The sequence below is a fragment of the Mustela nivalis genome, assembly GCF_964662115.1.
Source record: "Mustela nivalis genome assembly, chromosome: 5".
Classification (NCBI taxonomy): domain Eukaryota; kingdom Metazoa; phylum Chordata; class Mammalia; order Carnivora; family Mustelidae; genus Mustela; species Mustela nivalis.
The window spans coordinates 45,144,789-45,156,811 of NC_139024.1; the positions used below are offsets into that span (position 1 = coordinate 45,144,789).

Consider the following 12,023-nt stretch of genomic DNA (forward strand, 5'->3'; position numbering starts at 1 on the left):
AATGATTATTTTAGGTCATGGGACCAGATGCCACTTTCATGATCTTTCCTGACACCTCTAATTTTGGCTAGGAATCAAAAGAGTTGTTAAGATTCTCTTCCACTCTCTGACACATCTAATTCAAAACCGCGTATGTGAGGTGTCTCCAGAATCTTCTATTGTTGCCTTTTAAATGCCCCTTAGACACAGAATGGATATTGCTGCATTCAAACACATTTCCACCAAAAGAATTAAAAAGTACTAAGTATACTTTTATTCTACTCTGTATCAATGAGACACACACACACACACACAAATGTTTGGATCATTTGATAAGTTGTAACATTCCAAGTTTTAATAGTATTACAAGGACATAAATGATCATTTCCTGAGTTAACAGTGCAATGTAAAATTTAATCTGTATTGCTAAGAAGACATTTTACGGCATAGAAACATGATCAAAATGATCATTTACCTTATCATGTCATAAAACACAAGAGCTTACTGTAAAACAGTGATACACTTTAAATGGTAAGGAAATTTGTGACTCATCACAAAAGACTCCTGTATGGACTTGTTGCCATGATTGATTCCAGGTCAGAGATCAGTAGTAAAATAAGTTATGGTACAAAATAAAGTCAACAAGTCATCTATACGGAAGGAACATTTGATTTCATTGAAGAAACTGAAACCTGGATTCTAGTTGACCTTTTAGTATGTACAAAAATGTGCTCTTAAAAAATCCTAAGTAATCACAAATTTAGACAAAAACAGTTGAATAAAGGACAATGACAGCTTTTCATTATGCTGTAAAACTATGGATCTCATCTTTGGAAAAGTTCAGCTCATGCAGCAACCTGAAAAACAAATACAGAGTACATGTTTCTTTGGGAAAATGTTTAAAAATAAGTAAGATCAAAGTTTATCATCTTAACCATAGTATTTTTTTTTCATTTTCCCTGCTTAGTATGTATTTTCGAGAAAAAAACACAACACTTCTAAAAAAATTTAGTATTTTTCAGTATCAACAAATATCTAGTCAGTGTTCAAATTTTTGATTATCTAATAAGTGCCATTATTTTTAAGTTTGTTTAATGCCAATTTAAGTCTACTCATTGTGACTGGCTGATGTCTTTTAGATACCTTTTGACCTACAATATCCCTTCTCTCTCTCTCTGCTCTGCAATTCTTTGTTGACAAAACCAGGCTTTTATGTGGCAAGCCTTCCAGAGTCTTCATTTTGCCTCATTTTTGTGGTGTACTTTAATAATATGTTCTGATGCCCTCTTTTCAAAATATATGTTCTGGGGTGCCTGGGTAGCTCAGTGGGTTAAGCCTCTGCCTTTGGCTCTGGTCATGATCTCGGGGTCCTAGGATCGAGCCCCGCATCGGGCTCTCTGCTGGGCAGGGAGTCTGCTTCCACCCCCCCCGCCCTGCCTGCTGCTCTGCTTACTTGTGATCTCTCTCTCTCTCTCTCTCTCTCTGTCAAATAAATAAATAAATAACAAATTTTTAAAAACTTAAAAAAATGTGTTCCTAAGTCCTCTTATTTCCCACAATTTAATACCCTGATCCAGAGGCTTGATTAAATACAGGTTCAATTCTTTTTTGATAAGACTACATCATAGGCGGTGTTTTTCCATCAGAAGGCACATAATACCTGACTGCTCTCTTTTTGGATGCTAACAACCATTGGTGATCTACATATACATCCATTAATTCATTAGGAACAGAAGTTGGTGACACATACTACAATTCTTTCTTCATTTATCACCTAAGGAATTCTACAGAGAAAAACAAACTTCTGCAAATTTATTATGTAGTTACTCAGTAGGAGAGCTCATACAGAAAAGGCAAATAATGTATATTTTCCCCCTTTATTCACCAGTTTTCAAAGTAAGGAGCTGATCCCCCTGGCATTCTATCTTCATTCTCCCAAATTGAACAAGACAAGCAGAAATACTGCTCAAGTATATTATAATTCAACTTGTAAAACATATAAATAGAGACTGAAATCTTAGAAGTAGCTCTTTAAAATGCTGCTGGAAACAGAAAAAGACAACGACCATAGGGTTTCACTCATGTGGAGTTTAAGAAACAAAAAATGTACAAACAAACAAACAAGACCAAAAAAGAAAAAAAAAAAGACTCTCGAATACAGAAAACAAACCAGGAGTTTCCAGTGGGGATGGATGACATAGATAAAGGGCTCAAGAGCCCACTTATTGTGATGAACACTGAGTAATCTACAGAAATACTGAATCATTATCATGTATGCGTGAAACTAACATAACACTGTATGTTATAAAAAAGAAAAAAAAGTTGCTGAAAATAAAAACATTTATTTAGTAATCACTATATGTAGTCCCTGCGCTAATCATTTCACATGCCTAAGTATTATTTATTCCCTTGCACAGATGAGTGTACTAGCTTGGAAAGGCTGAATTGGCTCTACAACACCCACTTAGTGATTTCAAGATCACAGTAAGTGCTAGGGTTGGGATTCAGACTCAAGTTAGCAGCTTCTAGACATACACACATATTCAGACAAAGTAACAGTCTGGCACAGGAGCCATAGGATCAATGGGGTACAATAGTCAAGCCTCTGGCTGGCTGAACTCATCCAACCCTTCCAGCCATGATTGCTGTCCCTCACTGGCTAGTGGCTTCATACTGGCCACGCCAGTCTTGTCTTTGGAATATCTGACTCCTCAGTGTGTCTGCTTGTTCCTCTACCTACCATACCCTTCTCCACTTCTTCTGACCGGCGACATTTTGGCCATCACTCAAAGAATGGGTCTTCCTCCTCTCAATCCAATACATACCCCTAGGTAAAAGTAAATTCTCTCTTCCTGAATTTTCAGAACACTTTGTTTTTTCCTCTTGTAAGAGTGTTTGTGATATTCTGAGTCCTATTTTAGTTATCAGTGTGTGTATCTGTTTCTACCACTAGACAGTGTGGACCTCGAAAGCAGAGATGGTATTATTTATCTATGTACTCTATAAGTGGGTACTGTGTAGATGAAAGCACATTAACTGAGCAAGTAGTTATCTTGCTCTTTATCCGTTTCTGAGTCTTTCTCTGTTATCACATCATACAAATTTAACAAATTTTCACCAACATGGAGAGTATGTTTGATATGGTTACACATACGTAGCAGACATGAGATTAACTTTGGAGGGCCTCAGGGAGGGGGCCTCAGAGTCATTTTTCAGGACAGCAAAAACTATGATAGAATAAGAGACCCAAGTAACTTCCAGGTAAGAGACACGCTGCATCCATTAAGATGGTTAAGGCGAGGAAGTCAAAAAAATGAGAGACCTAAACGAAATGCCACAAGGGCAGGTGCTATGAATTGCAGGTACAGGCAATCTTCAGAGATACTGTGGACTTGGTTCCACATGACTGCAATAAAGCAAATAGTGCCAAAATGGCAAGGCAAATGAATTTTTGTTTTCCAATGCATATCAAAGTTATCTCTGCACTACAGTCTAGTAAGTGTGCAGCAGCACTGTCGAAAAAAACAATGTACACGCTTTAATTTAAAAAATTCTCTCCTGCTAAAAACTGCTAGTCATCATCTGAGCTCTCGGCAAGCTGTAATCACTTATCACAGATCACTGTAACACACATAATAATAATGAAGAAGCGTGAAATATTATGAGAATTACCAAAACAGAGACACAAAGTGAGCAAATGCTGTTGGGAAAATAGCACTGACAGACATGCTCTCTGCAGGGTTGTCACCAACCTCCGTTATGTTTAAAAAAAAAAAAAAAAAGGCAGTATCTGCGAAGCACAATCAAGTGAAGAGGAGCAATGAAACGAGATGTGCCCATACTAATGTGAATCAGGCCACATCTCACAAGCAACTCCATGCAGCATGCTTGAAGGTGAGCAAAAGCAGGGGCCCATACATGACAATCAGTGACAGCCCCAAGCAATCCTAGGCAAGCCAGCTGGGGCAGCACAGAAAGATTAGCTCAGAGGTAAAGCTGAGAAACTAAAACTGGAGAATTATAGTCAATTTAAAAAATGTAGGTATATGAGGATCTTGGCTACCTTCTATTTAATTCCACACCCACCGAGGCTCCGTTGTGCAACGTAGTGGGCTAAGCCTTGCACACACGGCACAAGAATGAGAGGGAAAAGCCTGCAAATAGCCCATCATTGAGGGGAGAAAACAACCCACTTATTTAGGAGGCTGGACAAGGGATTCTTCCTCAGTCAGTTAACTGCACTAAGTGGTCTTAAAGACAGTCTCTCTTTCAATGCTGAAGAGTTTATGATTCTCATCATGTAAAAGGATTTTTATGCTGCAATCTATAAAGTAAGCCTTAAGATACATCTAAAATAGCAGTGCCAATAAAGTTGAAGAATGTATCTCTTAACCTTTTTCTTCTGGAAAATTATTTTACTTCAAATCATATAGTTAGTTTTCACTATAATTTTAATAGTTTTAACTCTAAAAGATTTAAAAAGTTTAAATTATAATATTTTAAAAAATTTAAGTTGAGAGTGATTAAAGAACATTTTTCTGAAGGTATTAAAATCCACAAACACACTTAAATTTAATTAAAATACTTTTAAAATGTAACATGAAAAGAAACAGTTCTCTATGTCTTTATTTATTGAGGTTAGTCTTTTTCTTAATTAAAATTAAAAATAAGATAGCAAGAGAGGAAACTATCCAGAAAATGTTTGGTGTAGCCATATTTCAAAAACAAGGAAAAACCAGGCATTTAAGGCAGTCATATTTTAAAATCACCTAGACTGGGACGCCTGGGTGGCTCAGTTGGTTGGACAACTGCTTTCGGCTCAGGTCATGATCCTGGAGTTCCGGGATTGCGTCCCGCATCGGGCTCCCAGCTCCACAGGGAGTCTGCTTCTCCCTCTAACCTTCTCCTTGCTCATGCTCTCTCTCACTGTCTCTCTCTCAAATAAATAAATAAAATCTTTAAAAAAAAATAAAATAAAATCACGTAGATACCTAATAGTAGCTACATTTAATGAATTATTTTAAAGTGTCATTTTATTTATTTATTTATTTTTTAAAATTATTTTCAGCATAATAGTATTTATTATTTTTTCACCACACCCAGTGCTCCATGCAATCCGTGCCCTCTATAATACCCAACCACCTGGTGCCCCGACCTCCCACCCCCTGCCACTTCAAACCCCTCAGATTGTTTTTTAGAGTCCATAGTCTCTCATGGTTCACCTCCCCTTTCTATTTCCCCCAACTCCCTTCTCCTCTCTAACTCCCCATGTCCTCCATGCTATTTGTTACGCTGCACAAATAAGTGAAACCATAGGGTAATTGACTCTCTCTGCTTGACTGATTTCACTCATGTTGCTACAAAAGTTGGGTATTCATCCTCTCTGATGGAGGCATAATACTCCATAGTGTATATGGACCACAACTTCCTTATCCATTTGTCCACTGAAGGGCATCTTGGTTCTTTCCACCGTTTGGCGACCGTGGCCATTGCTGCTATAAACATTGGGGTACAGATGACCCTTCTTTTCACTACATCTGTATCTTTGGGGGAAATACCCAGGAGTGCAATTGCAGGGTCATAGGGAAGTTCAATTTTTAATTTCTTGAGGAATCCCCACACTGTTCTCCAAAGAGGCTGCACCAACTTGCATTCCCACCAACAGTGTAAGAGGGTTCCCCTTTCTCCACATCCCCTCCAACACATGCTGTTTCCTGTCTTGTTAATTTTGGCCATTCTAACTGGTGTAAGGTAATATCTCAATGTTGTTTTAATTTGAATCTCCCTGATGATTTAAATCAGGGCAAGGTGATTTTCAAACAAGATGAACACCACCACTGATGTTTCATTATGTAGACTCGACTCTTGGTCTTTGCTTATTTATGTTCTAGTCTCTCCTGTCTTGCTGTCTGGCTTTCAGTCACTGTAATTTACTAGCTTTTGCCTAGTTGCAGAGAATGAAAAAAAGCCAAAAGCTACAATGAGATGAACAATGCTTACTAATCACTCTATGTTCTGAAGCTGTGGTGTAAGAAGAGATTGAATCCTACGTCCCACCTAAGACTGTGGCACCAAACTCATGAGTATGTATCCATACTGCCTGTCATTAGCAGAGATCTTCACTCCCATTTAACTCCACGCATAAACCTGGGCTCCAACATCCCCCCTGCATGAAGGTTAAAAACTTTACTATTTTCTTAGGCTGTAACAGACTATTGCAGTGCCATTGTGTATGAATGGGAAGAACAGAGAGCTAAGTCAATTGCTTTTTATAAATGATATGCATTTCAGAGTTTTGGGTATTCTTTTTTTTTTTTTTTAAAGATTTTTTTGCTTATTTGATGGACAGAGATCACAAGTAGGCAAAGAGGCAGGCAGAGAGAGAGGAGGAAGCAAGCTCCCCGCTGAGGAGAGAGCCCGATGCCGGGCTCGATCCCAGCACCCTGGGAGCATTACCTGAGCTGAAGGCAGAGGCTTTAACCCACTGACCTACCCAGGCACCCCTAGTGTTGGGTATTCTTTTCCCTACCACAGTACTACTCACCTTATTCCTTGTTCTGTGAATGGTGTTGGTCCACAAATGCAGATGAGGACTTTGGATTTGTCTAAACTTCTTTTCAAAAATTCAGAAAGAAGAGCTGGTGAAATGTGTCCCCGCTTGCCATTCCATTCAGAAGTAGGTGCTGAGAGAACAAATTCAACATCAAATCTAGAGAAAAGAAACATTTTTTTTAAAAAAAATCTATTATTTTAAACATATTAGCATGTTTCAAGTTCATGAAAATGTTTTCTTTTTCCCCCTTGAGAACAACTTAATGCAAGAAGAGTGATACACTTCTAGAAAAGCACTAGAATACATTGAAAGCAAAGACAACAAAAACATACAGGCAAATGCATATTTACTGAGGATTAGCTTTTACTACAGGTAAGAAGAGTAGTCTGGCATTATTTACAGGATTCACTAGAAAGAGACTTCCAAGGGATCTCAGAGAACTCCACATTTCTATTAATAATCTGCTTGTATAACCATAAGAGACTCTTAATGTCACAAAACAAACTGAGGGAGGCCGGGGGGAGCGGGGTAGGTATAGGGTGGTGGGGTTATGGACATTGGGAAGGCATGTGCTACGGTGAGTGCTGTGAAGTGTGTAAACCTGGTGATTCACAGACCTGTACCACTGGGGATAAAAATACATTATCTCTATTAAAAAATAAAAAAATTAAAAAAAATAATCTGCTTGTATAAATCATAGTACAGGGCGATTACCAATGACATGTGCATTTTAACACATAAGTGCATGTGCTATTAACGACCTGAACCTCTCCAATGAATTCCAGACTCAAGGGCCTATTTCACTTCTTACTATTGCTGTCTCAATCACTTCAACCTCAACTTATGACCTCCCTACCACACTCCTGATGTTATGCTTATGAGTGGTGCCATTGAACTTGGTTGCCAAAGCCAGGGATTTATTCTGGATACCTTTTCCTGCCTCACCCCTCATAGGCACACCCTCGCCAAGTCCTCGCTCCTAACTGTGTGTCTATCTGATTCTGTCTTCACATGCTGCCCATCCTCTTTCTTTCTGCCAATGCCCCTACCATGCCCCACTCTTCAGTTCTTAGCTCAAGCATCATTTCCACAGGGGGGAGCATTGCAGCCCATCAGTCCTTTGTTATATGTGGTGGAGACATGTCTCCCTTTCCCTTTTCTTCAGCTTGTAAATATGTGGTCATCAAGATGACAAGTCCATGAAGTCCACCTTCCCCATTAGATCATGAGCTCCATGAGAAGAATGCTTTGGCTGTCAGTGTGCCCCTAGCGGCTAACACCCAGGAGGTGCTCAAACACTAAGAAATGATACACAGGAAAAAGGAAATGTACAGAATTAAAGTCAAAGAAGAACATCAAGCTAAGTCTCACCACGTAACTACAGACCATTTTCCCCCGTAATTCTGTAATCTATTGAGTGAACTACTGGTAAAGAATCACAGTAAATTAAATATTTTATGTGTACCTGCTCTCCAAAGTAGCAAATGCCAATTAATTCTTCCCACTTTTAGTAGCATCAGATCAAATGATTTTCTACCATTTCCAGTGAATAACTGAGATATTTTCTCAAGACCAGCAGAAATGAAATCATCCATTAATGTCAATCTTAATAAAAGCGGAAAAAAGTTTCCCTTGCCAGGGGGCCAAGGGAGCCAAGCATCACAAGAGAAACAAGAGGGATCTGGTGCTGCTCTCCCTCACATCGCTCTGCTGCCGCTGAGTCCCCAAAACAGACTGGCATGAAGCACGACAGACCACCTCAGAGTGCCTGCCAGGGGTGAGAAAACCAGTCCTAGCTCTCACCCAGACCCCAGACTCTAGGTCTCATTTGCCCATGTATAGGACAAGGTGGGAGAACTCTATGATCCTTATTCTAGTATTCTGATTTTTATATTTAAGAACCCTACAGAATTACCTTTTTTTTTTTTTTTTTTTAAAACTCTGAGGCTCCCAGGTAGTTTCAGCAGCACTCTAATCTACTCTGTACAAAAGAGCTTCCCAAGGAGTGCCTGGGTGGCTCAGTGGGTTGGGCCTCTGCCTTCGGCTCAGGTCATGATCTCAGGATCCTAAGCTTCCCAAAGACTTCCTTTTACTAACCAATTTTTTTCCTTGTTAGCATGTAAAATTAAGATAGTTTTAGATAATTCTAGAATGTTGTATTTGTTTATTGCTCCATGAGGGCAGGAATGCTTGCCTGCCTTATTTAATATTGGATCTAGGCTTGGCTTGAGGAAAGAGTGCAAAAATGCCTGATGAATGAATAAAGAAATGTATTTACAAAGCCATATTGGTCAAAAATAAAAACTGTACTTTTTTTTTTTAAAGATTTTATTTACTTATTTGACAGAGAGAGAGATCACAAGTAGGCAGAGAGAGAGGAGGAAGCAGGCTCCCTGCCAAGCAGAGAGCCCCATGTGGGGCTTGATCCCAGGATCTTGGGATCATGACCTGAGCCGAAGGCAGAGGCTTTAACCCACTGAGCCACCCAGGTGCCCCTGAAACTGTACTTATTTTTTAAAAATATTTTATTTATTTATTTGACAGAGGAGAGAGAAAGCACAAGCAGGGGGCAACAGGAGAGGGAGAAGCAGGCTCCTGGCTCAGCAGGGAGCCCGATGAGGGGCTCGAGTCCAGGACCCTGGGATCATGGACCTGAGCCCAACGCAGACACTTAACCAAATGAGCCAACCAGGCACCCCTAAAAACTGTACTTAGAAGAACAAAGTCATGTGTTGGCATCTATGAAATCACATTAAAAAATGTACATGAACTTGTAAGTGCATTTTTCTGGGAAGACATAATCCTTCATCAGATTATCAAAGGAGACCCAAAACAGCTGCTGAACTACTATCTTAAGACATTCCCAATTACACATAGACAACTGGAGAAAAGATAGAAACTGCTTTGCTAAATTAAAGATAAAAAAGTGTCTCCTCTAGCTCTATTTCCAACAAGTCTGTCACTGGAACAAAACTATGAAGACATATAAATCAATAGTGGTGTCCCTCTCATCTGAAAAAAAACCTCACAATTTTCTTTTACTGAGATGTTTAAAAAAAAAATAACAGCCTATCATTGGCATACTTTCTGCAGGTGTCCACTGAAGGGTGGTAAATAACTGAGATCCTTACATAAATGGTGTAAACTTCTCATACATTTCATATTTATTCACACAATGGTCCCTTGACTGTAACTTTTGGGCACTCAATGAAAAAAGTGAACAGTCACACGGATGCAATTTTTAGGGATATTGTGAAAGGCTGCTATCTTGCTTATCCCCTTCATAGGACTAGAAGAGCTTACACTGGAGTAGGAGCCATATCAAGTTAAGACTCAAGAACACTTAAAAGAGGGACTCCTTTTTACCCTATCAAGACACAGATGGTTACTATGGAATCCTCTCTTCTGGTTTATTCTGGAAGAAGGCCAAATTGCCACCTGAAACAATTACAGTCTTGAGGCATAAGAATAAAAGTTCCGGGGTGCCTGGGTGGCTCAGTGGGTTAAGCCACTGCCTTCGGCTCGGGTCATGATCTCAGGGTTCTGGGATTGAGTCCCGCATAGGGCTCTCTGCTCAGCAGGGAGCCTGCTTCCCTCTCTCTCTCTGCCTGCCTCTCCATCTACTTGTGATTTCTCTCTGTCAAATAAATACATAAAATCTTAAAAAAAAAAAAAAAGAAAAAAAAGAATAAAAGTTCCTAAATTCCTTCCTGCCCTACGATTTCAAAATGCAGGAAAGGTCTAGAACTCTTGAAAACGTTACCTGACAATAAATTTAGATCATCTATAAAGTGCAAAGCAACATAAAAAGAGAATGAAGAGAGAAGAGACTTGCTCCTAGAAAATGCCTGTGTGTTCTAAATGTCAATGGCAGTAAATAAGCTTGTGAAAAAAATACTTTTAGAGTAGATGGATAATGATCTGAGATGAAATATCTTGACATACAAATGTATGTCAGTCTAAATCCTATGCAGAGCTCATAGTCATCCAACAAGCAAGTCCCTCCTCCAGGCACTCAGCTTCTGAAACCTACCTCCTTCATAGTTCTTACATGCGTCCCCTACCCTTCCATGTTTACTACCACAACTTCACTGAAGCCCTTAGACCTCTTATCTAAAATAGTGCCCTAGGGGTGCCTGGGTGGCTCAGTCTTAAGCATCTGCCTTTTGCTCAGGTCATGATCCTCAGAGTCCTGGGATCAAGCCTCGCATCAGGCTCGCTGCTCGAGCCTCTTCTGCTGCTTCTGTTCCCTCTCTTGCTCTGTCAAATAAATAAGTAAGATCTTTTAAAAAATGAAAAAGTAAAATAAAATACTGCCCTAATACCCTCAGCCCAAATCTATCTGACACATCATTGCTATTAGTTCTCCTAAAAACCCTGATCCCATCTTACAACTTTGTGCTTTTGAAGCTTCCGTGATTGGTAACTACCCAGAGAATAGTATTTTAGGGTATCCAGGGCCTAAAAGAAAAATACTAGATCATATGGTATCTGTCTTTCTCATTTTCTCCACTCCCCTTACTATTATACTCTCCAGCTCCATCCATGTTGTTGTGGCTGAATAATACCATATGATTTCACTCACACATGGAATTTAAGAAACAAAACAAATGAGCAAAGGAAAAAAGAAGAGAGAGTGAAACAAACCAAGAAGCCAACACTTAACTACAGAGAACAAACAGGTGGTTACCAGAGGGCAGGTGGGTGGGGGATGGGTGAAAAAGACGATGAGGAGTAAAGAGTGTACTTATCATGATGAGCACTGGGTAATGTACAGAATCATTGAATCACTATACTCTATACCTAAAACTAACAGAACATGTTAACTATACTGGAATCAAAATTAAAAACTTAATAAAAAATACCAGAAACAGCAAGAAGACTTGTTATTTGCACACAGGAAAATAACTCACAAAATAAATAGCTAGGGATTAAAATTTGATAAAATATATACATTATGGAAACACTTCTCAAAATGAATCTGATGAAATACTGTGTGCTTCCTGATGTTGAATGGTAATCCATGAGAAAAGGCTAACCTATCAAATGAGTTTGGGACTACTGGGTTAAGAAAACTTAAATAGATTTCTTCAGAATTTCTCAAAACCTTGCATATGCTAATTTCCCAGCAAATCTTCAAGGAGGTAATATGGCATATATTCTTTTTCAAATTTATTTATTCACAGAGCCCTTTAGCGGGGAACACACGAACACTCTAAGAAACACACCATTTGAGGACCATCTGGGAGGAAGAGAGTGCTTAAGGGTCCAGATTAGGGGTCCACATATCTGAACACATCATAGGCTGGAGAAAAAGAAAGGGGTTCGGGTACATTTTCCATTTACTTTTGACTCTCAAATCATCAGCTTTTGCTAGATCAACTGGACTGAAACACTGCGAGTCCTAATGCGGATACCAGAGTACAGAAACAGAGCCAGTCATTATCCGCAGAGCCTGTGGGTAATAAAGGGAGACAAGCTTCCTTCCCAT

At 39.3% G+C, this 12,023-nt stretch overlaps 1 protein-coding gene across 4 annotated transcripts in view; it reads right to left on the minus strand.

Annotated features, from left to right (window-relative positions):
• Window positions 1–312: 312 nt before the first annotated feature.
• The window catches only part of LOC309864823 (cytochrome b5 reductase 4), a 93,145-nt gene continuing 81,434 nt past the window's right edge, over window positions 313–12,023 (minus strand). For all 4 annotated transcript variants that reach the window (XM_082730692.1, XM_082730691.1, XM_082730690.1 and 1 more), the window contains 2 exons: window positions 6,524–6,688; window positions 313–836 (listed from right to left, as the gene is read on the minus strand). In XM_082730692.1, coding sequence (XP_082586818.1) covers window positions 782–836; window positions 6,524–6,688 — 220 coding nt within the window. In that variant the 3' untranslated portion in view covers window positions 313–781. The remainder of the gene's footprint in view (window positions 837–6,523; window positions 6,689–12,023) is intronic.